Source organism: Artibeus jamaicensis, unplaced genomic scaffold (assembly GCF_021234435.1).
Source record: "Artibeus jamaicensis isolate MK-2021 breed Jamaican fruit bat unplaced genomic scaffold, CSHL_Jam_final contig_936, whole genome shotgun sequence".
NCBI classification, from domain to species: domain Eukaryota; kingdom Metazoa; phylum Chordata; class Mammalia; order Chiroptera; family Phyllostomidae; genus Artibeus; species Artibeus jamaicensis.
Genome location: NW_026522017.1, coordinates 1,655,381 through 1,681,346, shown reverse-complemented (window position 1 = coordinate 1,681,346; position 25,966 = coordinate 1,655,381). Strand labels below are relative to the sequence as shown.

Below are 25,966 nucleotides of genomic sequence, written 5' to 3'. Positions count from 1 at the left end.
GAGGGAAGGAGAGAAACATCTGAAACATCTGTGTGAGAGAGAAACATCAGTTGGGTTTCCTTTGGTACGAGATCCAGCTGGGACAGAACCGCAACCTAGGCATGCACCCTTCCTGGGAACTGAACCGGTGACCTTTCTCTTTGTGATATGATGCCCAACCAGTTGAGCCACACTGGTCAGAGCATGGTTCAGATTTTTTAAAGATTAAGAGAGTCAAAATCTGGCCTTTAGAGAAAGCCACTGTAGTGAGTAAAATAGCGTCTGCCAAAAATTCATGTCTAACTAGAACTTCAGAATGTGACTTAATTCGGAAATTAGATCTTTGCAGACTTAACTGGTTAAGGGTCTTAAGATTAAGAAGTGGATTCAGGGTGGGCCTTACATCCAATGACTTGCACCCTAAGAAGAAGACAGGACACACAGAGGGATGGCCATGTGATGGCAGAGGCAGAGACTGGACGTGTGCCACCTCAAGACAAGGAATAGCAGCAGCCGCCAGAAACTAGAAGAAGCAAGGAAGGCTTCTCCCAGAGAGGACATGGCCCTGCTGACACCTGGATTTCAGACTTCTGCCTCCTGAGCTCAGAGTCAGTCTGTGCTGCTGCCAGCTGCCCGGTTTGTGGCGACTTGTTCCAGCGGCCCGGGAAGCTGATGCAGCCGTTTTTCACAGCGTCTTCGTTCGTATTGACTTCGGTGTGGCTTGATGCACGTATCTAACGCTGTACTACACAGACCGTAAGCTTTAAATTTCCTGACAGAAACTAATCACATTTAAATTGTACTAGGATGGCTCTACTTACATTTAATTTTACTTTTGAAAGAGATGAGGTGCATTTCAAGGAATAGCTTTTTTTTTTAAGCTGTGCTAGAGTTGAGAATGGGTGGGTTTGTGATTCATCTGAAAGAATTTTATCAAACCACTCAAGTGACTACATTAAGAAGTTAGTCCTAAATAACTCTTTGTCTTACACTTCTCTAAGGTTAAAAATCAACTAAACAGATCAGAGTGGAGGTGTCATTTTTCAACCTAGAGTTTAATAAAGTGCGTCCTGGAAACACAACTGCCTGACCAGATGGGGCCGTTACTAGGGGCCAGAGGATCCAAAGCAATTACATCTTTTTGAAGGTTTATACTAAATTCTGATTAATCAGTTTTGAAAAGACAGATACCCACGTATATCATGTATCCAAAGGCAATAAGATTAAGACTATTACAGCTCATACTTTCCCCCGAATTATAATTCTCACCATCAATCATAATTTGTCTAGTGTCCTTGGTGTTTTAAAGTTTGAACTAGCAATTTTAAAAGTCCACCTGTCAGAGAGTTGGGAAATTGTTCCAGAGGTGCTTCCGTGTGGAGAGGAAATACAGTAGGTTTGCAGTGGAAGTAGCGGTCTTATTTCAGCGAGATGACTGATACGTTTCTCCCTGCACGTCAAACTCCTAAAATACTTAGGCCCCACTCTCCCTAACTGCTCTTACCCTCTTTTGCCCCAGAGCTGTTCAACCTGCAGCGTGACCACTGCATCAGTTCCACGGGTTCTAACACATGTCAGCCTGTGTGTGTTCCCTCACCGAACACATGAAGCTGCTGGGCAGGCGCCTTGCTCTGCAGGGTGAGAGTATCAGGGAGGGTATGGTCATGGGAAACCTTGAGGGGTTTCCAGGCTCATGGAGCAGACTTGGTCTTTCATTTGAATGTGGAACTGGTATATTATAAATTGTTAAAGCATTAGGGAGATTAAAATAGCATATATTGAGAAGATAGAAAGGACAGTGTTCCTTCATCGTAATGCTGTCCTGTTGGTATTGGAGCAAGGAAGGGTGTGTCACAAAGTTCGCTGTTTTGCTACTGGTGTCTTGAGCAAAACCTTTTGATTATAGTTGTTATCGATGGGTATTGGGAAGAGTTTCATAACTATGACATAGGTAAACTGTTCCTGGTAAAGGTTAGTTTCTCTAAAACCTTAATTAGAGCAATTTTGTATCCCATAAGGCCCCCAATACAATGAAACTTAATGCCCCCCCATTCTTGTTTTCTCTTCTACTTAGCTCCTAAAGAGGCTGTCAGAGTGACCTTATTTCATAGCCAGATAGCCACCTCTTTGGTGATCTGGAGAAAATCTCTCTACTTGTGTCTCCTTACATGTACAACGGTGGTAACCATACCTACCTCGTTGTGATTAAACAAGAGAGGCCACACAAAGTACTTAGATGGCTTCCAGGGTAGTAAATGCTCCACAGTGTTCGACAGTGTTGGTGAGTGACACACAGTTCTCTAGGGGAAAATTGTGTTCAGTGCGTTTTCATGGTTTAAAATGTTTTTTCCCCTTTGGTTTTGCTTTTTTAGGTGCATTAAAATTAGACTGCTGAGATTACTTTGATAGTAAGAGAAAGATTAAGTATCGTAGGCAGCCCCAACTGAAATGGGTAAGCAAATAGCTAAACCTACCCCTTCCAATTAAGAACAAAAATGCTGTTCTTGGCATTTTGTCTATTTCTACAAGGGTAACAGCTAGCAAGGATTTGCACATTAGCTTTTATTGTGAGGTAAGATTGGATTTTGCAATAAGAAAATAAAAATGAAGTTAGAGTCTGTAATGCAGGTGAAGTTTCTGCACGTATTTCTGAGGACAGCAGGGGAAGAAAACCTATTCAAGATTTTAGGGCTTAATCCGGCCCCGATATTTATTACCGTTTACATAGAACTTTCTAAAAATGAATCCAGGCAGGATTAAACTATCCTTTAGATTTGTGTCTTCCCTTACTTTGCTTGGTGACGGAAGGTCTTTTTAAAAAGTAGGGTAAGGCTTTATTTTGAACAATTCTTGTGTAACTGGAGCAACTGCTCGTTTTGGGGGCAGAGCAAAGCAGCAGCTGGTGTCCTCTCCTCTCTGCTGTGAGGTGCGGGCCCACCTCTCCGGCTTCCTTGCCACGGTGTGGAAAAGCTGCCCTTCGTTCCTCAGGGTTTTTTTGTACTAGAAGTTACAGTGCCTCCTTGTGATCTTTTTTTCTTTAAGTCCACCATTCTTTTTTGTTTGTTTCTTTGTTCTGTGCTCTGATTTTTAAATTGGGCAGAAAGTAACTGTTTTGAGATTAAATCTAATACCAAATGTAAAGGAAGTATCAAACAGAAATTTGGGTAAACAGAAATTAAAAACTCGTTTGTATTCCCTGTGTCTTCTTTTGTTAGCAGAATGATTTGGTAACGTTGGGTGCTGTGAAGTTTCCATTCCCTGGCTTTGTGCTCACGGCACTGGCTGAGCCTAGCGTGGCTGCAGCCCCCACCTGGATCTTCGCTCCCATCTGCACTGTCCAGGCTGCGGTCCTCAGCAGTGTGGGGCTCCAGCCTGTTCCCTTGCCTGGGCTGGAAATGCTTCCTAAGCTTTGGATTAGATGAGGTGAGCTCAGAGAGCTGGTCACGTTCGTGGTCATGGAGTGTGGAGTCTCCCAAAGTCAGTTTCCATTCAGGCAAAACTTTCGTCATAAACTTGTTTGTGTGGGGTGGGAAGGGGTGGCTGGTTTTCTTGCTTTGTGCATTTGGAAGGCCAGAGATTTACGAAACCCAGTTTGGGTACTTGTCCCTTAGTAAATTAGGTTAATCTGGGCTTGTGATTGAGAATGAAGGATTGTATATTTTGATGATGGGCAGCGAAGATAAAGTATATCTTGTTTGATACTGTAATGAAACTAAATGAAATGAGAAGAAAAAGGAAGGGGCAAACTGAAGTATAATAGTAGTACTGTGCTACTGTGGGATGGGTGAGCCCCACACAGGACCCCCCCCCCCCCAAACACACAGAGGTTCTGGGGTCTTTGCTCTAGAAGACCAGGACTTGACTTATACTGTCCAAGCTCCATGGGAAAAGAAGGTCCCTCTCAAATTTTCAGTAACCAGCCATGTATGCATTGAGCTCATTTTGGTGTAGGGGATGAAACTGATGCTTTCTAATGAACTTTAGCGAAAGAAAATAAAAAGGGATTCGGGGAGATCAATAGCTTCACTTCCTCTTTTCTTTCTTTTTTCTTTTTTCCCCAATAACTCCCTACCCAGAAACAAAAGTATTGTGAAATACTTTGAAAACTGAAAGAAAAATAAAAGCCACGTCTGGTTTACATAAATGTTGAAACCGTTCCCTAGATTCTGCTTACTGCAGAATGAAGTTCTTCTTCAGTTTATCTCTAAGAAAAGATGAAGAGGGGCGTGCACCCTGCCAGCATTCGGGTTGGTCAGCTTCCAAGGCACTGGACCGGCCAAGCATTACAATAGTTGTCACTCCTGAGGTGATTAGACAGTTGTGCAGGGGCCGCCTCCCTGAAAGAGAGGAGGAACTCCAGGGAAATCTCCAGACTGTTGGTGGCAGTAGATCTTCCATCTTAGTACCCATTGGGAGACATCTGACATGTCCAAAAACTTGTCCCTACAAAAATGGAAAAATGCTTATTGGGTCAAAAGTGAAACCATTCCCCAGGTGTACCGGCCAGCTGCTGGGAGCAGGGTTCCATACCTATGTGGACTTCTGGAGGAGAAACCAGCTCGTCTGGGAGAATTCATGTGAGTATAGTCACTGTGATGCTTCAGGATAATAGCCAGCACTGGAATACATGGAAGGAAAATTCTTACAAATACTATTTTTGTAAGCAAACAGGGTTGAAGACAGTCAGTGGACAATTCTAAGTGATTCTTCAAAAGTTTCTAATTGAAGCCCATTAAATTGTCAGTTGACCCTGAATGTACATTTCCAACAGAAAGGTTCCAGAGTGCTCTAATTAATCTTTTTGATTTTTTTGTATCTTCTTGTAGATGGTACAGATAATGAGTGTGCGTGCTATTCATACATCTTAACTATAAGTGTAAAACAAATGTTAGCATTCATAAGAATTTTTTTGGAATTGTACATCTAATACAATATAAGCCACCTCCCCCCTTTTGGGGGGGGGGTAAGCAAGAAACTAGATGTTTAGCCAAAAAACTAGAATAGACATGGACATCCAAGTAAGTCCTCTAGAAATACGAGATGGAGGGAACACAAGGTATAAAAGAGGCTGTACAGAATACATACTTTTTTGGTGATGCCTTAACAGGACTAGCATATAAGTTTCCTTTTTAAGACTCATTAAGAAAACTTGGCATGTACCTTCATCCTTGCTGCAGTCTTTGTTGCAAACAGGGGCGGGTGCACCGTGACAGTGGGGGTGAGAATGGAGACCTAGTTCTGCCTTAAGTTAGCTGTATGACCTTGGATGTATGTCTGTGCTTTGACCTCTCCTGGCCTGGGGCTTCCTGCAAAGTTAAGGGTTAAATAAGATCAGTGTTTCTTAGTATTTTGAAAGCCAAGTCTTCTGATAAAAATAAAAATACTGTCCCCACCTCCACTCCTCAGACCCATCTCTTAAGAGTGTTATGCTTCCAGTTGGGATTCATTGGTTCCTGTGAGCTATGGTGTCTCTGTCAGCGCTAACATTTTGTGACTCTGAGCAGATACACTTGATTGGAAATCTGATGAACAAAGATTACCTCATTTTGTGAATAGATGGAGTTGCTCCTTCTTACAGCTGGAAAGGGGCATTTCCAGAACCCTTCCTCACCGAGTGCTCGCTGCCCTGAGCCCTGCTATGTGCACGGGTATCGCCACCTCAGAGCTTGCTGGGGCTGCAGAGTCTTGGCCCCACCTGAAAGCTGAGTTGAAATCAACATTTTTACAATGCAAATGATTCCTGTGTTCATCAAAGTTTGAGAAAGGCAGCAGACCACTGTTTTCTACCCTGCAAGCCACAATATTAGTGGGATCTCAAGTCAGTTTAATAGGTTGCTATCAGCATTTGTTTTTTAAATGATACAGACAAGAAAAGATAATATTAGGGTACATTGCATATGTTAAAGGAAAATAACTCACAAAATTTTTGTTTTCAGTTTTCAACGTCTGTGCCTGTATGTATATATAGAGGGTTGAAATCTCAGGCAAAAAGTTAATTTTTAAGGTGGATTTTAGGCAAAATAATTTTTTTTTGTTGTTTTTTTTAAAGCCACTGTGTTTTGTATCTCACAGACAACCATCTCCTCTCTTCTGTTTACTCACAACCACATAGAGACACGGTCACACAGAGGGAGTAGAGATACAAAATAGAGAGCTCTACTGATTACCCACATTCTCAGATACATGTTACTGCGTTTCATCATGAGAAAGACATTTAATCATTAATTTTTTATAGTAACTTACAGCTTTTTGTTGTCAGTGATGTTTCACTTTGGCCATATACACATCCTAACACTGCCAGATAAGGTTTCATTTTTTAAGTAATGGGGACATTTCATACATTTGTTCCGTTTCCTGAAAGTACAAATAATGCTTTTTTTTTCCTCTAGGAGCTAATGTGAAACCCATAACGCTGTAAGCTCATTCACATGTCCCTTTGCCTGTAAAAAAAAAATTAACTTGCATAAATTCATTTGGAGTTTTATTTTCGAATAAGCTGACACCTAATTTTTCAAACTTTAATGTTGACTTAATCAGTTTACAATACTTGGAGTTAAGTGTTAATGTGAAGAAAGGAGATTTGAGAATAGATTATTTCCACCCTGAAGCTTTTGCAGTCTCAGCGATAGTTCTTTCCTTACGAGAAATACTGAGAGAAGATGCGAACTGTACTGTGCATGGACTTTAAAAAGCAGCTGGAAGGAAGTTGTCGACGCTGGCAGCCTCACTCAGCTGGGGGAGGCAGGAGTCGCAGAGCAGGGCAGAGGTGTTCTGAACTCTCCCGATACAGGGGATCCTGTGCTTCCCGTAGGAAGCTTTCTTTTTCCAATTTATTTTGAACAAAAAGGAAAAGAGGAGTTTGGTCTTGCTGCTTTCACGAGGCTGTGTGTTGAGGAAGAAAATTGGTGTGGATCTGAAAATCTCTCACATGGGGCTCAGAAAGAGGAGAGAAACACTCTTCACACACCTGCGTTCAGAATCCAGAAGAGTAATTTTGTGCCTGAAGTTGGGCAGGATTTTATGTGTACCGCATTTTAATAGCTGGCTGCTTGGGATGTAAGTGGCTTCTTGTTTTGAGTTTTCTTTTAAGACAGTTTTGAGCTATTATATGGTCCTTTAATATATATATACATATATATGTATATATATTTTTCTGTATATATATATATGAGATTGAACAATATGAAATGCAACTTTTTGACTGATTACATAAAAGGAAGCCAGGCCATTAACCAACATATCTAAGTTATTAAGGTAATTTCAGCTATAATATTTTCTCCTTAAGGAGAAAGAACACTCTGCTTTCAGGAACTCTGAATATCATGTCAATAAAAATTTTATTCCTTTAAGCTTTAGTTGTGATTTCAGTACAGTTCGTGTATTTATAATGTTTCTTGTCATCGTCTGTGACTAAACAGGGACTCCGCACTGGCCCGAGGGCTGCAGGGACGTGGGGCATCAGCGTGTTGGTTTCTGCCCGTCTTCAGCTGCACCATGACATGGTACATGTCTTCCTTCTTGGGGCTGCCAGATTCGCCTCTGGCTCCATTTCTCTGGCTGCACAAGGGCCCTGCTGCATTCTGTCTTGATATGCCTTAGCTGGAGCTGGCCAGAAGCCTTTATTCCAGTGTCAGAATTTGAGCGTTGGAAGGGAGCTTAGAAATCACCCAGAGATGACGTTTCAGTCACTGGCCAAGGCAGGATTTGAATCCAGATATTCAAAGTCTTCCGTCCAGTAATTTTTCTTTTTGATGTACCTTTTCATAGAGAAGAGGGGAAAGCATTTCCCTAGTTTTATGTTTCCTGACTGCTGTCCTCTTTGTTTATCACCTTAAATTCTCACATCTCCCTCTGAGACTTTATACAGTAGCATCTGATGACATCCCGTCCATGCTCTGTCTTCAGTGTCTAGGTTGCCCTCCCCCCCTCCCGGTAGCCCCTCGCCCCCCAAATCAGATTGTCCTGGCATACCCTCTGAGCCAACCAAGATTGGTTTTTGCCACTGGCCTGCATGCAGTGACCCTTCTTGTCCGTATCTTTGTTGTCTCCTCTTGTCCCCTCCCAGCCACCCTTTCAGCACCGCCCCTCCTCTTTCTTAAAGGCCTGTCAGTAATACTCAGCGCACTCAGCTCCCTACCCCCTCCGAGAAGCCTTCTGCAACCTTTCTGTCTCCGGCTCTTTCATCCCTCCTCTTCCTTTGGTTGAACTCAACTATTTTTAGAAACTGTGCCATACACACTGTTACGTGTGATGCAATTAAGTGTAGATAAGGCCAGGAGCCCACTCTTAAAAGCTTTTCCTTCGTAATGAGTGTGTTTTCTGGTAAGGAAGTTTTGAACCCATTGCTCAATCCCCTCGCTTCCTTTCTTGGCCCTTCAGTTTTCTGGTGAATGACTTGGGTTTAACTCCTTCACTCTGGTATTTACATGTTGGGCGCTTTTTTTTTTTAAATGAGACTATTTTTTAGAGCAGTTTCAGGCTTACCACAAAGTTGAGAGGAAGGTACAGGGATTTCCTATAAACCCCTGTCCCCACACACAGGTTCCTTCTTTGGTGCTTTTTTTTTTTTACCAAAGGTGAACATACATTGACACATCATTATCACTCAGAGTGGCATAGTTTACCTTAAGGCTCACTGTTGGTGTTTTACACTATGGGTTTAGTGAAATGTTGAATGACTTTATCTACCATTATATCATACCGAGTATTTTCAGATCTGCCCCCAAAATCTCCTGTTCTCCAACTGTTCATCCCTTCCTCCCTGCAACCCCTGGGAAGCAGTGAATTTTTTTTACTGTCTCCATAATTTAACATTTTCCAGGTTGTAATTGGAATTCCATGTAATTGGAATTTTACAGTGTATGTTTCTTTCAGATTGGCTTCTTTTACTTAGTAATATGCATTTAAGGTTCCTCCATGTCTTTTTATGGCTCGATAGCTTTTTAAAAAGATTATTATTTATTTACTTTTAGAGAGAAGGGAAGGGAGGGAGAAATAGAGGGAGAGAAACATGTGCAAAAAACCATCCCCAAAAGGATGTATTGGTCGGGGGGGGGCACCTAGCCCACAGCCCAGGCTTGTGTCCTGGCCAGGAACCGAACCAGCAACCCTTTGGTTTACAGGCTGGCACTCAGTCCACTGAGCCACACCGGCCAGGGTGCGCACTCTCTCTTTTCTTAAAGCACTGCATAACATTTCATTATCTGGATAGTCCATAGTTTATTTATCTGTTCAGCTCCTGAAGGACATCTTGGTCACTTCTAAGTTTGGGCAGCTGTGAATAAAACTCTTACAAACATCCAGGTTCAGGTTTTGGGGTAGGCAGAAATTTTTAACTCCCTTAGGCAAATACCAGGGAGCGTGCTTGCTGGATCATATGGTAAAAGTATGCTTAACTCTTACTTTTAGAAAAACCTCCGACCTCTTCTGAAGTAGCAGTACCATTTTCCATTCCTGCTGTCAGTGACTGCAGGGTTTTGTTGTTGTTCCCTGTTCTCTACGTCGTTCTGTGGTCGTGGTGGTGGTGGTGGTGGTGGTGTTCCAGATTTGGGCCATTCTAATAGTTGTGTAGTGGTAGCTCTTGTTTTAATTGTTATTAAATTAAAATTTGTATTGTCCTGGCATGTGTGGCTTTGTTGGTTGAAGCGTCATCCCTTACACCAAAAGGTTGTGGGTCTGCTCCCTGGTCAAGGCAGTTACCAGAGGCAACCAGTTGGTGTTTCTCGAATCTCTGTTTCTCTCTTTCTTGTCTGTACCCCCTTCTTCTTTCTCTAAAAGCAATGAAAAATGTCATCGGGTGAGGATAAAAAAATTTTGCATTAAATTTTTATTTCCTGATGAAATATGATGTGAAGCAGCTTTTCATATGCTTATACGATGTGTGTATATCTTTTCTCGGGATGTGTCTGTTAAGGTTTTGGTCCATTTTTAAAATTGGGTTGTTTTCTTATTGTTGAATCTTAAGATTTCTTTGTATGTCTTGGATAACAGGCCTGATGAGATATATTTACAAGCATTTTCTTCCAGTCTGTGGCTTATCTTCTAATTCTCTTAATACTGTCTTTTTGCAAAGCAAAAGTTTTTAATTTATATGAACTCCAGCTTATAAATTATTTTCTTTCATGGATTATGTTTTTAGTGTTGTTTGTTTTATCTGAAAAAGCATCATTATGGACCAAGATCATCTAGGTTTTCTCCTATGTTACCCTCTAGGAGTTTTATAGATTTGCATCTTACCTTCAAGTCTATGGTGGAGTTTTACAGATTTGCATCTTACTTACCTTTAGGTCTGTGATGAGCTTTCAGTTAATTTTGGTGAAGGGTGTAAGGTCTGTGTATCGATTCTTTTTTTTTCCCCATGTGGAGGTCCAGTTGTTCAGCACCATTTGTTGAAGAGACTATCTTTGTTCTATTGTATTACCTTTGCTCCTTTTTTTAAAAGATTGGTTGACTATATTTATGGAGGTTTCATGGTAGTTTTTTCTCTCTGTTTCATAAATGCTCTTACAAAAACTAGAAGGAACAAATAGGATAAGAACTCTATCTAGTGTGTTTCTTGGCCGCGAGTTCTCAATAGGCAACTTGTGGGAGACCAGTGGGGTTTTTGGGAAGACCTCTGGAAGGAACAGAACAATTGAGCAGATTTGCATGCTGGAGCACAGAACCAGATCTTTAGAAGATATTTACATGATAAAAAATCTATTGAATAGTTTCTCGGTGGAACATTTGACCTCAGAAACCACGCATGAATCTGTGGTGTTTTCTACCATGGATCGGTCAATCTGTCTTCCATTCTTTTCTGTTTTGTTTTTAATTTACTTTAGAGAGAGGGAAAGGGAGAAAGTAAAGGGAGGGGGGGGACAAGTGAGAGCAGGCACCAGCGAGCTGTTGTTCCAGTTGTGTATGCATACATTGCTTGATTCTTGTATGTGCTCTCACTGAGGATGAACCTACAACCTTGGCATGTCAGGATGCTGCAACCTTGGCGTATCAGGATGATGCTCTAACCAACTGAGCTACCATGCCAGGGCCCCTACCTGGATTTTTTTCAACACCTCCTTGCCCTTTCTTCTTACCCCTTCACAACGGTCTTTCTCCAGCTCTCAGAGCTTGTCTAAGGTTGTTTGTTTGTTTGTTTGTTTAAGGGCTTTTCCCTTGGTTTAAGTTGATTTTCATTTCTGCGATATCGTCTTCATCCAGTCAGTCAGCCAGGTTATATTCAACAGATAATGAATTATCTGTTTAATGCAAGTCTTAATTTTGGTGTTTTTTTTTTTTTACCCGACGCCTAAGAAAATGATGCACTCTTCATGGACTCAGGTAAAGAGATTTCTATGTAGAGATTGCACTTTTTCCTGCAAGAATCAACTTTGGTAGGTATCTGAGAATATGAAGTGTGAAATCTGTTGGGAGTTTTTATTTTTAGATTTTGTTTGACTAGCTAGCATACTAACATGGACTGCTCTCTTTTGACAGTTGTAATCCAACCAAAAATATTGAATAATGTGTTTTCTCAGTTTCATCGTCTTAGAGGCTGCAAAGTTTGTCTCCAAACAAGGCACAGCGGTGATAAGAAAACCAGCTTTGTTAACTAATTGGCCATGTGGTTTTAAGCTTTAATATCCTAACACAAAATGGGGTTAAATTATATTTGCCCACTTACCCTTTCTCCCCTATTATGGAAAAATAAGAGCCTGTATGAGTGAAGGGGCACTATTGTTCTCCATTAATGTAGATGCTGTCGTTTTGGTTTGACCTACCCGGAAGAACATCTGCTTCCTGACCAGTTTCTCATCTCTCATCAGTTCACCTCCTACTGCTCCGCTTTGTGTACTTTCCCAGCTCCCTGTGCCAGGAACTTTATCTTTCACAGCTACTATTCCCAGCCTTCTTTGAGCCACTCAAATTTCCAAACGGAAACAAGAAAATATCCTAACGGTGGCGAAATTGGCCCATTTGGATGCTTTGCTCTTCCTGTTTGATCTTTCCCTTAGCCTGTTAAATTTCTTTCCCATCTTGAAAGCGTATGGAGAGGAACGATGTATGGAATCCTTTACGTAGCGCTCAGTTTATATCGGGCGTGATATTGTACTATATGCTGGTGTAAATGATAATGTTCCATAACTTGGGTTTGTTCTCGGGAGCAATTGTAGTGATTATTTTGCTTCTGAATGAAGGAAAGAGTTGATGTGTGGAGGTTCCTGGTTATTTGAGCTAATGGTCCCTCTTCCTCTCTCTCCTTCTGTGTGTGTGTGTGTGTGTGTGTGTGTGGGTGTGGGTGTGGGTGTGTACGGGGTGGCAGGGTGGGAATGAGATTAGTGATTTTTTAGAACTTTTTTAAATAGCGTATTTTATATTGTATTTTTTCCTTCACCATTTATCCCCTTACACCCTCTTCTACCTCCACCTGCCCCTCACCCCGCCCCCCATCACCATATTGTTGTCTGTGTCCATGAGTGCCTTTTCTTGTGTCCTCAAGATTATTGATTATGGATTACAGCCTTCCTAAACTATAAGAATGATAGCCCTAAGAAAGACTTGAGGGTAACTCAAAGGCAGATCCTAGGTTTCCTTTCCCTTCAAATATATTAGAATTCTTTTTTAAAAAATATTTTATTTATTTAGTTTTAGAGAGAAGGGAAGGGAAGGAGAGAAACATCAGTGTGTGGTTGTGTCTCACGTGCCCCCGGACTGGGGACCTGGCTCACGACCCAGGCATGTGCCCTGCCTGGGAATCAAACCAGTAACCCTTTGGTTCACAGGCCCGCACTCAATCCACTGAGCCACACCAGTCAGGGCTACATTAGAATTCTTAGAAAAGTTAACACATAAGGGGGGGAGGGAAGAGGACAGCTATAAGATTTGTCAGCACTGTTCTTGAGCTTATTAGAAATAGGAAGGAAACGAGACAATAGAATTTATAACGACAGGTCTTTTTTTATTGTCTTTGCTGAATAGAAACCTTCAGCGGTACACATGATTACTAATATCTGTTAGTTCACACTTCATATTTCCCCTTTTTTTGTAAAAGATTTTAAGACTTGCATTTATGTAGAAGAGAGTGCATATTATGGTGCTGGGGTGGGGTGTGATGTGACAGAGAGGGGAAGGTTTATTCTGTGTCATTGTCACGTGCCTGTTGTTGGTCGTCCTGTCTTTTAGTGTAGGAGGCGAGCTGGCCTTCCTGCCCCACCGCCATGGAAACATGGGACTGTCCACACAGGACGTCCTCCCCGATTGCTGACAAGCAGTCTTCCTGCTGGGGCCCACGCCCACTGGTGCAGGGAGTGCAGAGAGGGCCAGCCACCCCATTTATTTACCACCAACTTTGTTTTTCTGTCAGCTATGGCATGCAAATTAAGTGCAGATAAATGTGAACATGAAAACTGAGTAAGCTTGCTTCTCTGCCTTCAGATGGACAACTTTGATGGGTAGCCTGTTGGCAAGACCGGAAGCAGTGAAACCAGGCCAGAGGAGGCTGGTACTGGGACGGGTGCTCTTCCCTGTGGTATTCTAGCCACCCAGCCCTTTAACTCGGTTGAATTTATGTAAATTAGTTACAGGCATCATCCAAGGGCAGGGGGAAGGGAGAGGTGTCTTTTCAAATTCTAGAGCAGCTTAGGGACTTGGAGAGGCAAAATGTAAAAGGACAACCAGTGATGAAAATAGAGGTGTCTTTTTGGTAAAACGTTGGCCCTTTGTAAACTTTTGTTTCCTTTTGTTTTTAAAAGTTTAACATTTGTGCTGTTGAGATATAACTACAGAGTGTAGTTACTTTGAGTTTTTCCAAGTTCTGAAGTTGTAAAGACACAGTTAATGCATTTCAGCCTGGGAGTGAAGGTTTAATTCTTCACTGGTTAAGTTGAGCTTTCCTAAAATGCTGACTCTGTTCTGCCTTAATATGCTGTAGCATTCAAAAGCTGTTTGCAGAATTTTTTTGTTAATGAAAAAGATAGTAAGGCAGATTTTTAAAAACCAACCTTTTTAAAGCTAACTTTGTGAAACACACACACAGGCTGACTGCTCATTAGAGATGCCTTTGACTCTTTTTCTTAGGAACCTGTAGCCACTGATGGTATTAACTGTCACGTGTGAGAGAAACTTGAATTTAGTAACCAGGGTGTGGGAAGGGTGGGCACTTAGGGCATAGTAGACAGTGTGTGTGCGGTGCCCCAGAGCACCGTTTCAAGGTTCTGCCTTTGTTGTCCAGCAGACCTGGCTTCACAGTCCAGCCCTGCCACCTGCTAAGTGTGTGATCTCGGAATATTACTTAACCCCTCTTGAGACTCAGTTTCCTAATCTGCAAAATGGGAGAACGATAGTATACCTGCCTCGCTGAATTAAGTAAGATAACGCACACAAAGCCATCAACACAGTGTCTGGCACATATTAAACATTCAATGAATGGCAGTAATTATTGCTCACACTTTTTAAATTATCCTTAACCCATTCTGAATATCTAGGAGTCATCAGTTTTATTGTGTTTGAGTTTTCTTCTTTGAATATATGTGTCCAGTCTTCATCAGGACTTAAATTTTAAATTTCAACAATTCTAAAAACTTAATCTTTGATGAATAATTTTTCTGCACCAGGATATAAGAAATTGAACACCCGGAGAAAATGAATGCTGCTCTCTCTCAGATCTCTTTCTCTGTCTCAGCTAGTTAAGAAAAGTAGTTGCTATGAGGATAACACTTGAATTTGAACCTGTTCCATATAGGATTCGCCAGAGGCCAGTCGTCCTCCTCAGGGCACGTTCAGAAACCCCTTTTTCCCACCTGGGATCTGCATACCAGGAGATTTTTTTCCCTTTAGGGCAAACCAGAAGGGAAGCGGAAGGGACCGTCTGTTCCCGCTCCCCACCCACTTTCCAGAGTGGAAAATGTCACTGTAATAAGTATGGAGGTCTGTCAAAGATCTATTTAGCTAGCTATGTAAATTCTGAGATGTAAATCATGCTGCTACTTATGCCAAAAGTAAATAACATAAATAAAAACCTACTACCTTCATCTCCGAGCAGAATCCCAATAAATCATACCCTCAGATGTTTCTTTTGACGTGCAGGTCCACACCCAGCCCTCCGCTTTCCATCCCAGAGCAGAGGATAGAGCTGGTGGAGACGAGAAGTGCTGTCTTTAAAATGGGTGCTGGTTCCCTTGCTTTGTGTTGGTATAATCCCACTGAGAGGCGGGGGTGGACCCGATCCACAGCTCCTCCCAGACTTCTCCACGTCTTACCTCAGGTGACCACGTTTCAGCCTCTGCCAGCTGCACCAGACACCATGGGTCCTGCCATGAAGACACAGCTTGTGGCAAGGATGGGTTCTTGGACATTCATCCAAGATGATTTAAGAAAAAATGCACAGTTGCCCAGTTCTGTCTACAGCTACAAGTTTTTGTGTAAATCAGAGGTTTGGGGAAGGGAGGCAACTGTGTGTTACTTTCCAGCGCTTCTGTTAACTGAATTGACAAGTAGGCCATGCCTGGCTAATTTCAGGTAGCAACTAGCAGATGTATTGAGTGACTTTGGAGAAGAAACACAAGCCTCTGTGTGGCATGGCAGGGGGGCGGGTGGGGATCTGCGGTTTTACTTGTAGAAAGTCGGATTCATTATCCCTTAGAGAAAGCCAGAGATGGGAGGAAAGAATAAGTTTGACTGCTTCTTAAGGGCATAAATCAAAAACATTTGATAGGATATGATCTCAGGCAGATTTTTTTCTTGGGTTAAGCAATACTGGTGTCCCCAGTTCAAGTTCAGCCTTCACTTATACAGTTGTTAATGCATCTTGGTACTTTCCTTCTAAAAGAGAACCTCTTGAGGTAAATTGGTGTTTGGACTTAACGATCTCAGCAAGGACCCTGGGCGGTGAGAAACAGAATCTGCATAGTATAGGACGTGAAGAAGTGGTTGCACGTCAGGCTGAGAGGCTCCCAGTGCAGTGGGAGACTGGGAAGTACCGGGTGGGCATTGCGGAAACCGGGCGCGGGGCCAGGTATCATCATGGATGGTTGAGATTATGGACAAGGTGCCCAAGGTTACATTTATTGCAAAGGTCTGCTTTTTGAACTTTCCAGGGTGAAATTTAATTGTGTCTTCGAGATACCTAATTTTCTTCTTTTTGATAGTAAAAAGCAAGCTGTAAGATTTAAAGTTTTTGTTGACCGTCCGTTTAGTTTTATGTTTCCAAACTACTACTTAGTCTAAGTAATGTCCTTAGCTCAGTATATTTATTAATTAAAAGCTGTGAGGTGAGAAAAGTTATGTTCTGCTGTGAAACTGGGCGTTTGCTGTAAGAAGACTTCGGGGTGTGTTCACTTCCATCTCAAACTGAGCCATTGAACTTCCTCCTAAGACGTGTGTGGCGTAGGGACAGAGACTGTGGTTGCTTCTGATTGGTTAACAGAATTATCTGGTGTGAGTGTGATTTCAGACCTTCTTCCAAGGTGGCTGCTGACCGGGAAACCACACTAAGCCCTTGGTCGCAGGCTTTACGAAAGGCATTAGTGGCTGCAAGGCTTGGGAAGGCTTCCAAACACTCCACCAGTCTCACAGGGGTTAAGTTTCACAAGGTTAGCCAGATCGAAAGGCAGCGTGCCTGCAAATCTTGCCCAGATGTCCCCATGAAGATCCCCGCCTGTCCCAGGACTAGGTGAAGTTGGCTACATTTGAGCGTTTTGATTGAACTCCAGCTTTCTCACCCTTGAAGACTAACCACTTCACCGCTCCCCCAAAGTCATCTGAATAAAATTTATCAGCAACTTTCAATCAGATGTTCTTCAGATTTTGAAAACCTTTTCAAAAGCCTAGTGATTTCTAAATTACTGTATATTAAAATGATTTGCCACATAACTTCATGCAAGTTAATGTTGAGTAGACATGTTCCTTAAAATCTGTGAATAAATTAATCTTACATAAATTCAGTCATACTTAAGGAACGTGCACAGAGTGAAGATTCTACTTGGTTTTGTGTTGAAGGGGAAAGTTTTTTTGTTTTTGTTTTCTGTGAAATGAACAGTTTTTTTTTAAGATGTATATTAAGATTTATATGTTAAAGTACCTTAGGATAATCTGTATTTATATCTTGGCGACCTCATTTTCTTTTGAAGATTGAACAGCATCTGAACGGTGCCAAATAGCTTCCAGCTAGCGTTCTTCTAACGCCCATCTTTGTCTTTCAGCAGTCTCTGGTCCCAGCCCACCCCATGGCCCCGCCCAGCCCCAGCACCACCAGCAGTAACAACAACAGTAGCAGCAGTAGCAACTCAGGATGGGATCAGCTAAGCAAAACGAACCTCTACATCCGAGGGCTGCCTCCCAACACCACAGACCAGGACCTGGTGAAGCTGTGCCAGCCGTGAGTAGCAGTGGCTCTCATTGTGTTTAGCCGCTAAATGTTTCTTTGATCATGTTGTAGAGTGATATAAATGGTGTCATAAGAGAAGTTCAGCACAAGACAAATCTGTGAATCCTCATTATCGGCACAGTGACAGCATTTCCGACTTTCAAGTCCTTGGGTGCTTATTCACTCAGCCCATATAACAAAATAAATTGGAGCATTTTCTCAGTAGAATTTGACTTTATTGGCATATGAGAAGTACAGTGTGAATTATTTAAAAACGAATGGCTAGATCCTTTGGAGGAGCGCTTATTTTGGGGGTGGAAGCACTTCCAGGGGGCCAATCTATCTCATAATAATAGAAGCTGTAGTTGTCGATGTTTCTTGGGAAGGTAGTTACTGTCAACCCTTATCCTAAATGTGTGTGGAATTCTTAATTCCAGCCAGGAGATGGTGATCTGTCTTCATTAGCCCCCTGTACTTGTGTGGTGGAGTTGTTCACCCTCATCTCTCTGGGAATTCTTGTTCCCCACATTCCTAGTTCTGTTCTCACCACCACCGTTTCTGAGTCTTGTGAAGAAATATGCACACATATATAAAGTTCCGAAGTAAATTTGCATTCTTTGCTAATGTTGTTGATAAACAGAACATAAATATGCCATTTTGCTGCCATTGCATGTAAACCAAGGAGCCGGAAGTGCTGTACAGTGCAAAGGTGACTGTATAAAAACTTAAAAGCCTTTAATCACTTTGAGCTTCTCTACAAAAGCCCACACATACAGTAGCATCTTTTATTTATCCAAAGACAGTAACGGTCCTTCACAAAAGGAATTTTACATGACTGGGGAAAAAAAACGTTCACTTAGGACTATTTCCTGTCCCCTGAAAAAAATGTTCTGAGGTCTAAACATCTGGTTAATAGCATCTTGTTTTTGTTGTCCTGGGTAAAATAATCAGATCTATTCTTATTTGAAGAACAGTTTTTTTTCAAGATTTACTTGGAACTAAAAGTAACTCTGGCCTTCCATGAGGAGGTGGTGGTAGCTTTGCTTCCTTCCATTTTCAGAGGGACGGGCGGGGCCGTGGCGGTGGTTCTGCAGGGCCCGAGGAGCTCCGCACACTCTGCTCCGAGCTCGGTCCCTGTGCTCTGCCTGTTGCTCTTTGGATCACCCCTTGGACTTCCACAGCCGCCCCTTGCTTCCAGGACAGTGAAATAATGTCCTGTGCGGGGGACTGTTCGGAAAGCAAGTCTGGTGCTTAGGGTTCGCCACACCCAGCCCCAGAGTCAGAGGGAACTTTGCCAGGCACACCCGGCCCTCTCGCAGCTGTTCGAGACCACAAATAGGCCTTTGCTATCTTGTCTGCTGTCGGCCTTGGCTGGCGTGTTCCTCTGCTTTTGCAGCATAATTACAGGTAGATAGCATGCCCTAAAGTCTAAGGAACGAAAAATAGAACTTTGTAGAAAACAGAAGAATGAAGCTAACCCTCAAATTCTTGAGGTATAAGAGTACGGAAAAGAATTTCAGATGACAAATTGTTCCTTAACTATTCTGAATCGTGCCAGTTTTAACATCAGGGAGATAAATAAGCATAAAATAATAGCGTGATGTCATGTTTTATATACAGTACCTATGTATTTTCAAAATTGTCAAATTTTTTATTGAACCAAATCATACTCCAAATGCAGAAGAGCATTCAATCATTTTTTTCTAGAAAATTGTTCCTTTTTTATTGTTAAGTCTCTTTGCGGTATGTGGTTTTTATTAAGGGGTGTAAACAACACTTTCTTTGCTGTTACCAGTAGCACCCTCTCCCCTTTCGTTTGCAAAACCCCAGGTTTGACGTTTAGCTCCAGTGACGCTTGTCTTGATCTGTGCTGCACAGTAAGAGAGGGCTCTGTCAGCATCTGCAGAATCCTTCATCCCTTGTAACACGGAGAATCTCATAAATACGAGATTTGACTTGTGGACAGTTTGGCGTCTCAGGATGGGTGGAGAGAGAGCCAAAAATGGCATCTCTGTTTTGGATTTAATTGTTGCCAATAAAAGAATAACTAGTTAGTGACACGGAAATTACAAGAACTTTATGGGAAGGTAACTCCTCTTAGTAGTTAAAAAAAACAGTGGACATAGAGATTTTTAGAAAAGCAGGTATCAGAAACTTCTCAGAAAAGGTAATCGCAGATTAACCTGTCTGCACGTGGGTTGCAGGGAAACAATTGAAATAAGTGATTTGGGTCTCCAGGCGGTTGGGTGTTTCAGAGGGTTATCTAACAGGAAGATGGACTAGATGTGTGGAATAGTGACCCAGTTCCGAACAGACAGTGCTTGAGGTCTAAAGGCAAGACTGGCGTGAAGACTGTGAAAACTGAAGAGGAAAACAAAAGATATTTTTACAAAGCTCTGTTGCGAGTAGAGTATACAGATGTTACCGTGTAAGGAGAAGTGTCAGTGAAAAAGTTGACGTTGTAATGACATGAGAGATGAGAAGTTAAAAAGAGGTGACAGTGGAGAAGCAGCCTCACCCCAGTCAGAGAGAGACACTGGGAAATGTGGATTGTCATGGTTACGTGGAGAGGAAAGCAGCTCTGTGTTTAGGTGAAGGAAGGAGGTGGGTAGCATCAAGGACCGGACAGGGGTGTGACCATGGCAGTGGTGGCAAGGTGACGTGGATTGGTAGGAGATACATTTCTAGGAGCCTTTGATGATCGAATCTGACCACCTCTAGCTAACTTCTAAGTTACGAAATGTGTATGAGAAATCTTGTTGGGACATCATGACTACTCCTGCCTGATGCAACTTTGCTTCTTGTTTCTGAGAAATTATCTACTCAGAAAATATACATCAGCCTGGGCTGGGCAGCCCAGTTGGTCAGGGCATCGTCCTGATGTCCTGATACATCAAGGTTGTGGGTTTGATGCGCAGTCGGGCACATAGAAGAATCAACCAATGAATGCCTAAGTAAGTGGAAGAACAAATCCATGTTTCTCTCTCTCACTTCACTCAGGAAAAAAAGTACATCAGTGCAGTTAACAATCAAGTTTAGAGAATAGAATAATCTGAGAAACAGAAAGCATTAACCTGCTGCCCTTTAACCTTTGGGCATTCTTAACTCTCTCCCTTCTGTAAAATCAAACAAATACCGTACTTTGTTACCATTCTATTTCTTGCATTCAAACATCTTATGTGAATTTTCTGGAAAAATGAGTTGAAGGCTTTTATTGCTTCCATTTTCTTGCCACCTTAACCCTTTGCATTTTGCCTTCAAGTTCTCGACTGAAACTGGGAGGGCATTTTCTATCTCCCTTATTTGCTCTGGCTTTTCCCTCTCATCCGCTTTTCCTCCTCAGCTCTTGCTTTTTAGGTATCAGTTTTCTTGGCGTGTAGCCCCATCCCGTCATAGGGTTATTCTCTACTGATAGCACCTCAAATTAAACATGATCTCCTTCCTCTCTAGACTGTCATTTTTCCAGGTTCACTCCCCTCATCTTGACGTTGCGGAGCAGTTGTTGACTCTTTCCAGTGTCCTCTTAGTCACCAAGGTCTGTAGCTTCTTCATTGGCCTTTTTTCCTTCCTTCTCTCTGCCAAAAGAATTAGGTGGTTCTTCCCTCGCTTCCTACAGCATGATAGGTGGGCACCATTTGCTCCTGCTGCTGCCTCACCTCAGGAGCCTCTCCATGTCCCTCTCTTGATTCTTCAAGGCAAGTCCAAGCTCACCTGGCCTCCTTCATGCTTGCACCACACTAAATTCTGCTTATTTCTTTTCATGTGTTGCAATCAGCATCTTATTTCCATACATTTCTGCTGTCCACGTGCCGATACATTATTTAGCAGCTTGTCTGTGACAGTGTAGAGTCTTCACAGATTTTTCACCTACATTATAAAATCGTGGTGGTCAGTGAGGCAAGTTTTTGGTGCCCAAGAGTTACCTGCCCCAGAGCTAGGCACATACCTGATTCTCAGTGGAGAGCCCGGAAAATGAGTGAAATCATGCTTATATCATGAGGTTGTGATTGGGTTGGTTAGAAAGTTTGTTTCTGTACGATGGCTCTAGTAGCACTTAGTTGTCTTTAACTTCATTTGAAACAGTTTTGTTAGATTGTATTGTGGCAGCTGTCGTATCTGCATGTGGATTTTTTTTAAGTCATCAAAATTGGTAAATTTTTTGTGTACGCATTTTAATATTGAAGATGGGAAAAAATATGCAACATTTTGGCGTGTTATGCTTTCTTATTTCAAGAAAGGTAAAAATGCAACTAAAACACAAAAGAGAGGTTTGTGCAGTGTATGGGGAAGGTGCTGTGACTGATGGAATGTGTCAAAAGTGGTTTGTGAAGTTTGTGCTGGAGATTTCTCGCTGGACGAAGCTCCACAGTCAGGTAGACCAGTTGAAGTTAATAGCGATCAAATCGAGACATTAACTGAGAACAATCGACATTATACCACATGGAAGGATAGCCAACATACTCAGAATAGCCAACACACTCAGAATAGCCAACCCAATCAAGTTATTGGTGAAAATGAAAAATGTGTTTTTTATTTTACAGACAATACTAAATGAACATTTTGGCCAACCCAAATAAGCAACTGGTTTGCTGCCTAGAACGCAGTTGTCATTGAACAAGCATTCATCTCCTGTGTGCCTGTGCCCCTCAGAATCCTAACTACCGGAATAAACTTACATTGTACATAATCCTACATGTAAAACTGAGGAGCAAACGGAAATACGTTCTGAGCTTGAGAGCTGGGGAAGCTAGAGAAGTAGGTTGTGTTAGCATAACCCCATCCCCTGCTCCCTGAGGCTTACCGTTGGGCGGGGCGCTTGCAGACACCTAGTGTCAGCCTGCCGCGCGGCCCGAGCCTGAGTTATCTCTTGTCGTAACAATGACCATGGCAAGGGAAAACCTTTCATCCTAACTGTCCTTTCTGAAGATTTAAAAGCAGTGTCGGTGTGCAGGTTTGCAGGAAGAACTGTTTACATTCTTCCTGGTTTGCCATTGGGAGCAAATGTGTGAGTCTCTGTCGGCCACATCTAGGAAGCTTAGTGGTTACTTCCTATTGATGTCACATGGAAAGTCTCAAGAATTCAATGTATCAACGGCTTATTTTACAGGAGAAATAGTCTATTGATATTAAAACACAATGAGGTATTTCCAGTCCTCTTACTTTATACGGCCTTTCTCTCATTCCCATACCAACCCTGGTCATGTTTTCTCCCCTTTTACTCAATAGCCATATAATTTATTTCTGAGCTAGTAAAACATGATTTTAATGTAAATGTGAGTTAGATTTAGCTTACAGTATTATAGATTATCATTAATTTAAAATAACTGCTTTTGAAATATAATCAGTTTCCCTGATTGTAATATTCAATATGTTTTCATTTCCTATCCCTTTGTTTTCTGTTCTCTGCAGGTTTCCTTATTCTTTTGAATATAGTACAACTCTTAAAAAAGATGAAATAGAAAAGCAAGATAGGTCACCAGAGGTAGACATAAAAAATCCAACCATGATGTAGGAGAGAGTAAATGTTATAATTAGTGAGAAGCCAGAGGAAGGCTTTGTTGACCTTGATGCCAGGGGTTTGGGGCAGCTTTCAGTGAGGAGATGACATTGTGACCTTAAAGGACAGGGAAAATTCCATGCAGGGTGGACATACATGTGTCCTCTAGGCCTCAGAAAGAGCCCAAGAGATGTGAGAGTGCTTGGGTGTCTACAAAGCACAAAGATCACTTCTGGGGACCGCAGCTGTCATTCAGCCATTGTTAGTTAGCCACGGCTCCCGGTGACCAGAGTGGGGAGTGCAGGTGTAGAGGGAGAACGTGGCTGAGGGTGGGCTGTGGGTTGGGGCCGGGGCCATATTGTTAGCACCATGAATAGTGAGCTACAAAGTTTAGAACTTTTTCTTCAGTTACAGAACGGTTAGCCCTTGGGAAAGAGGAGCATAAATCAGTCTCTCTTTCTCTTTCTCTTTTGTTCTCTCTCTGTCTTTCTTTTTGAGTGATAATTCTGACAGAACTAGGAAGGTTGGCTTGGAGAAGGAGACTCATGGGCAAGAGATGCTGTGTCTGGCCCTGGGCAGTGATAGGACATGGGACGGGGAGACAGTCTGGGGAACACCGAGGGCGGGGTCGTCTGGGAGGGGGGAACATCCGGACTCCAGCATGATTAAAAATGACTGTAAGGTTGTAGCTCTGAATAAATGGAAAACTTGAGCTGTGCTGAGAAATGGCACAGGAAAATATTAGGGCAACTATCAGGAAAATGGACAACTTGAAATGATTATATTCTGTCTCTGTTCATCTCTGTTTATCACTATAACTTTACAATTTCTTTAGCAATCTACCTATTGAAAGTTGTTTTCCTCCACCCTGGAATAAAATGATCATCCCTTCTATTCCAGAGTGGTTAGGCTCCTGTAGGGTAAACTTTGAAAGTGAAGGCATTCCAGTAGGAAGAATACAATCAACTGTACCCAAGTAAGGAGTTAACTTCAGTGTTTATTCTGAAAGTGACCCTGGGCCTGCCAGACCCGATATCCTGAAACTCCAGGTAAACGTGAAATCCTTCAGAATTTATAGAAACTACAGAATGTCAGGAGGACATTACATTCAAAACAAAACAATGATCCTCTGATGAAGTAGGAAAAATCATGCCGCCCAAAAGAGATCTGGTTTTCACTTTCAAACGAAGAGAGAATTTAATTTAGAGCCAGGTGACTCAAGTTCATCCAGGTATTCCCAAATGACTCAGTTCAAGAAGCCCGAATGTACCCAGACTTCACATTTATTTTAGAAAAGGAACACACACCTACGCATACCCCACACAGATTCCACACTGAAGTATTTGCAGCTACACAGACATGAAAGGCGTAGACCATAGATTTTATTGCCTACCTTTAACATCATTCCAAAGTCAGGCCGTGCGTCTTACAAGCACGGAGCTCTTGAAGTAGGGTTAAATTAGAAGCGATAAAAGGACGCGATCTCTCTTAAAGGTATAATTTACTGCAAGCACTGTCTTCCGGGCAAGTTGAAGAAGTGTCTTCGTGTGATGGTGGTGGTGCCGTGTTCAGCTCAACAATGAAAGATCATTTGCTCTTTGCTGCTGCGTCTCAGATCGTGGAGATCCGGACATGCTGAGCAGTGTTGTCATTCAAAGCCATTAGAGATTTTAGGTTTTTTAAAATTGAATTTTATAAGAGTACCAAAAACTGTATTTGGCGAATTTTTCTCAGATTCCTTTGAAAGACGGGGAAAGAATAAGAAAAGTTATCAGAAAATGTAGAGTAATGTAAAATATTTCTCCTCTTATTAAATCAAAACTGTTCTTTATTGACTGCCATAATTTTTGCAAGGCTCCCAAAAAGTGAAATTGAGTTAAGATGATGAACTGTCCACTGTTGATCATAGAAGATGCATACCATTTTGCTCCTTTTATTGCTATTATATAGGTTCTTACAGATTTTATTTATATCATAAATAATAGGATTTTTTTAAAAAGCTACAGGTGTTTTTCTTTTACCTTTCAGGAGTTTGTTCTTCATTGATCTGGAAGATTCCCAATACACAAAATACTAATAGCAGTAGTTTCTGGGACTTGGATTTTCCTGACATTGCTAACGTAATAACTGAGTGAGAGCATAGACAAAGGATCTTGGGCATTTTCGATCTAAAATGTGAAATTTTTCAGACTTCTTTAAGAAAAGCTCTGCTGCGCCAAAACATTGATTGAGTCACTAATTGTGACTTAACTCCTCAGGTAGAACATTTCAGTAACGATCTGCACAGAGTAAAATGTGGTGAGTTGAAGACCAAGCAAAATATGTCATCATTGTGATCTCCTTTTCTAAAGTGGAAGTAAAGGCAGGTTTGAGAGTTTAGGAGCAACAGTGTATTTAACTAAATCGTCCTGTTCATCTTTTGAGTAAGCTATGTAGAATGATTTTCTTATCCATTGATTGCTTTGTTTCCCTTCTTGGTAGGAACGAATTTTGGGATATTAGAAATTTTATGTACAGTAGACCTTTCACATACCAAGATACAATCTGAAGCCTTGGAAATCCCAGAATTTAACAAAAATAATTTTAGCATCAAAAAATCCCCCACAACTACCCACATTTGTATAGAGAACCATCTTTTTCTTAGACCTTTTGCTCTTTCTTCACTTTTATCATTAGAACTGTCCGTTGGCTTTTATTAGGAGGTGGGCATTTATCAAAATTAACACTATCTAATTCCTTCTCGAGAGTTACTGAAACACAAAGCAAAACCTCTGCTAACTGTGGGCTCTGGGTGGTAGGCCCTGCTTTGCTCATGATTCAGATACATGCTGCAGCAAAATTTAAAATAACTGTAGCTCAGAGACTTTCAGTGGTATCACGAGTAGTTGAAATCTCGAGTATTAATCATTATTGTGAAGTACTTACTGCATGCATGCATTTAGTATTTTGGCAGACAGTCTAAGTTATGCCTGTTATCTGTTTTATCCTCAGGGCAAAATCTTCTGGTAAGCAAGGATTTTTAGAGTTAGCCAACCCTCCTTATTGTCAGTTGACCTTTTTCTTGAGCATTTCTTTTTGTTATTCCTAGGTATGATTAAGAGGTCTCCTCCCCAGTAGTGCCCAGATACTGCATAAGCTGTTGGCAAACC

General features: G+C 41.8%; 1 protein-coding gene across 10 annotated transcripts in view; it reads left to right on the top strand.

The window, feature by feature from the left end:
* The window catches only part of RBMS1 (RNA binding motif single stranded interacting protein 1), a 207,865-nt gene that overhangs the window by 98,930 nt on the left and 82,969 nt on the right, over positions 1-25,966 (top strand). For 8 of the 10 annotated variants that reach the window (XM_053655160.1, XM_053655157.1, XM_053655159.1 and 5 more), the window contains exon 2: positions 17,157-17,332. In XM_053655160.1, coding sequence (XP_053511135.1) covers positions 17,157-17,332 — 176 coding nt within the window. The remainder of the gene's footprint in view (positions 1-17,156; positions 17,333-25,966) is intronic. The other 2 variants (XM_053655158.1, XM_037140417.2) reach the window with 1 other exon arrangement.